General features: G+C 50.9%; 1 protein-coding gene across 1 annotated transcript in view; it reads right to left on the bottom strand.

The window, feature by feature from the left end:
- Top2a (DNA topoisomerase II alpha) overlaps positions 1 to 1,598 on the bottom strand; it is a 32,776-nt gene extending 31,178 nt beyond the window's left edge. The window contains exons 1-3 of the mRNA XM_004633884.2: positions 1,493 to 1,598; positions 699 to 854; positions 398 to 488 (exon numbers count right to left, since the gene is read on the bottom strand). Coding sequence (XP_004633941.1) covers positions 398 to 488; positions 699 to 854; positions 1,493 to 1,513 — 268 coding nt within the window. The 5' untranslated portion in view covers positions 1,514 to 1,598. The remainder of the gene's footprint in view (positions 1 to 397; positions 489 to 698; positions 855 to 1,492) is intronic.
- Between the last annotated feature and the right edge of the window lie 2,039 nt (positions 1,599 to 3,637).

Below are 3,637 nucleotides of genomic sequence, written 5' to 3' on the forward strand. Positions count from 1 at the left end.
GGCTGGCATGTGGTGCTGGGGGATTGAACCGCGGTCTCTGTGCTTTGCTTAGCTTAGCTTGTTCTAAGTAGGTGCTTTAGACCATTGAGCCATCTCACCAGCCCAACTTCTGGAGTTTTAATAGCATGCCTCTTTTGTCAACGAATTGTTTGACATGACAGCGGCTCTGACTACAGAGGATTTGGCAGGAATGATACTTCTGACTTGATAGCCAGATTTCCCCCCCCATACTTTTATTATTCTTTTTGTCTTTTTGAGACAGGGTCTCACTGTGCAGTTCAGGCTGGCCTAAAACTCCCACTGATGCTCCTGCCTCAGCCTCCCCAGTGCTGGATTACAGGTGCGTACTACCACGCCTGGCTGACTGCCAGATTCTCATGGGAAAGAATTTACTCACCTAGAATCTCATCAAAGATTTTATACAAACCAGGAACAAAAGTGACTTCCCTGTAGTTCATGCCAATATCTTCATCATAAACCCACATTTGCTAGAAAGAAGTTAAATAAGTATTTATTTTTTCTTTTTAAGAGATATTGTTTTGTCATAATTCCTATAGTCTTTGATTAAATACCAATTAAAAATATATATATATGATAAGCTAGTTCCAGTGACACTCAGGACATGAGGCACAGAAAATTAATCTGAAAAATTACATATGTCAACTACTGTGTAACTGCATTTAATTAGTTGGTTTTACCTGGGTCACTAATTCCACAGAGCCAATGTAGGTGTCTGGGCGGAGCAATATATGTTCCAACTGGGTTTTCTTTTGATAAATTCTTTCAATGGACAATCTTTTCTTGGCATCTTCATTTTTCTTAATTTTGTTCATTTGCATATTTTCATTTACAGGCTAGCCATTGGAGGGGGGGGGAATTTTTTTTAAATAGTAAGTTTATCAGCGGTAACAACACACATCAGCGTATTACAATACAGGTTTGGGACCCACACAGCAAATTAAACTCCCTGTCGCAGGTTCCCAGGTGTCCTTTCATCGGGCACTGCGCGTCCCCGAGTGTGCCTGACACAGCAGCCGCCGGGCTCCCCGGCAATGTTTCGGAGCACACGCCCACTTCTCCCATTTGCTGCACTAGCAGCTCTGGTTACCCGCGACGGCCTGTGCCCAACTGGGACCCCCAGGGCGACAACTTGGGACACGGTCACCCCAGCCCGCGTGCCCGCGACGACCCCGCGCCTAACTGAGGCCTCAGGGAGGCAGTTGGGGGCGCTGTCACCCCGCCCCCGGCCACCGGGCCGCGCTGTCGCAGGAAGGACATTCGCGAGCCCCGGGCCGCCGGCTCCTTCCCAGGGACCCAGAGCGACACCAGAACGGACCCCGCGAGCCGGAAGACCGGCCGCGACCCCCGGGAAGCCGGCGCGACCCCGCCGCAGCCCCGGAGCCTCACACTTCCCTCACCCCTCACGCGCGGCCGAACGATGCAGGGGCGCGCTCAGCCTCTGCGACGTCCCGGCCGCTCCCGCGAGCTGTACCTGCAATGGTGACACCTCCATGGTGACGGTCGTGACCAGACTCGAGAACCTCCCAAAACGACTGAACCAGCGAAGCCACGAGACGTGAGGAGACGCAGCCGCTTCTCCACAGCCGCGCGTCGGTTAGGCAAGCTCCCCAGGACTCTTTGAACCCCCGGTAAGCCCGCCTAAATCAGCTAAGCCAATCACCTGCCAGCTCCGTCCAGAAGAGCCAATCGTAGGTGGTCTCTCCTATCCACCAACGAACGGCCGACGAAGCCTGCTCGAATGAGCCAATTAGGCGAGGGAGGCGGTACTAGAGAGGGTTTTCAAAACACACCAATCGCAGCCGAAGTGGAGAGACGGACATACAAATTGGCCAATGAGAAGGCTGTACTTATTCTCTCCTGAGGGGGCGCTCTGAAGAGGCGGGGAAGCCCTGAGGTGTCTGAGGGAAAAAGAGAAAAATTGTTCCTCATTTCAAGTGTGGCTCTCAAGGTCTGCCTCCATCCTCCTCCCTCATAATTTATTTTCAGGGGTAAAGTTCCCCCGTTGTGATTTTTGGCTTCCACACAGAGAGCGGACGTAGAGGGCGACTTAGGGATCCCGGGCGAGCGCTGTGCCTGGGCTGAGCGCGACCCGTGAGCTCTCCTCCAGCAGGGCTGAGGGCCGCAGTGTGTGCCGTGTGCCCTTCCTGGCAGCTCCCGATACGGCGACCACAAATCAGCCATTGCCCTTGCAAGACGCCAGAGAAAAAGCAGCTGTCGGTGGAGCGCATCCCAGCCCCATCCGAGTCACTTCCTTCCCCCCATTACTGCCTTCGATGCCAAGTGGTTTTGGGTGGTTGCTTCTTTTCCTTTTTTTTTTTTTTTTTTAGACAGAACATCAATGTGGCTGTAGTTTTGTTTTGAGGCAGGATCTCACTACATAGTCCAGAATGACCCTGAACTCAGTTATGGAGCCCAGGCTGGCTTAGAACTCACGCTCCTCCTGCCTCAGCCTCCTGCGTGCTGGGTCACCACTGATAATTGCTGAATTATTATGGTGGTCATCTAATATGGCTGAGGCCCTTAAAACAACAGCTTATCTCCCCGGAGACCACCTGTCCCCCTTCTCCAACTCAGCCCAGACTTCAGTTTCCTTTCACCTTTCCCACTACCTCAGGGAAGACCACCATCAGCAACTCAGATATTTCTAAACACCCCCTCAAACTCCACCCGGAACAAAGGTCCGTAAGAGCCTCAGCTTTCTTTGTCTCAAGCCAGAGAACTTACCTGACCCGTCTGCCCTCGACCCTCTACATCTTTGGAGTTCATAATGGCTTCCTTTATCTTTCCTATCCCTTTACTGCGCCTCTGAAAAACCTATCAACTACGCCTGGTTCTGCCCAGCTACAAATCCAGTTTATCAGCTTCTTCATCTTAATAGAGGAAGTTTCCTGGTATTTCAGTTTCCTTTACTGAAAGAGGGAATAATGGTAGTACTGCTAGCAAGTTGTCTGAGGGTGATGTGAGATCTGGGTAAGGCGTTTAGAAGCAGAGTTGACCCGTAACAGTCTGGGCATGCGGCCTAGCGGGACCATGTGCTCCCGGCATCACAAGCTCTAGTTTCTTTGTTTCTTTCTTTTGTTTATTTATTTAGAGACAAGGTCTTGCTATGTAGCCCAGGCTGACCCCAAACTCGAAGCAATCCCCCTGCTTCAGCTTCCTGAGTGCTGGGATTAGAGGTGTGCACCACCATGCACAAGGCTCTGGTTTTGTTTTGTGGGTTTTTTTAAATAGTAGGCTGTCAGAATCAGCAGGGAGGCATTTTGTGAACTTAATTACTTTTCTTTCTTTTCCTTTGAGAAGGCTCTCACTCTGTGGTCCAGGCTGGCTTTGCATTTACTCTGCAGCCCAGATTGGCCTCAAACTCACAGCATCTTCCTGCTCAGCCTCCCAGAGCACTAGGATTACAGGTATGTTCCACTGCAAGCCCAGCTTTTTCTTCTAAAAGAAACTTGAGCCAGACATGGTGGTTTAAGCCTGTAATCTCAGCACTTGGGAGGCTGAGGCCGGAGTATTGCCACAAGTTTAGGAGCAGCCGGGGCTACAAAGTGAGTCCAAGGCCAGCCTGAACTACATAGTGAAACCCTATCTTGAAAAGACAAAAAGAAAAAGAGAGAGA

Source organism: Octodon degus, unplaced genomic scaffold, assembly GCF_000260255.1.
Source record: "Octodon degus isolate 3935 unplaced genomic scaffold, OctDeg1.0 scaffold00056, whole genome shotgun sequence".
NCBI lineage: Eukaryota > Metazoa > Chordata > Mammalia > Rodentia > Octodontidae > Octodon > Octodon degus.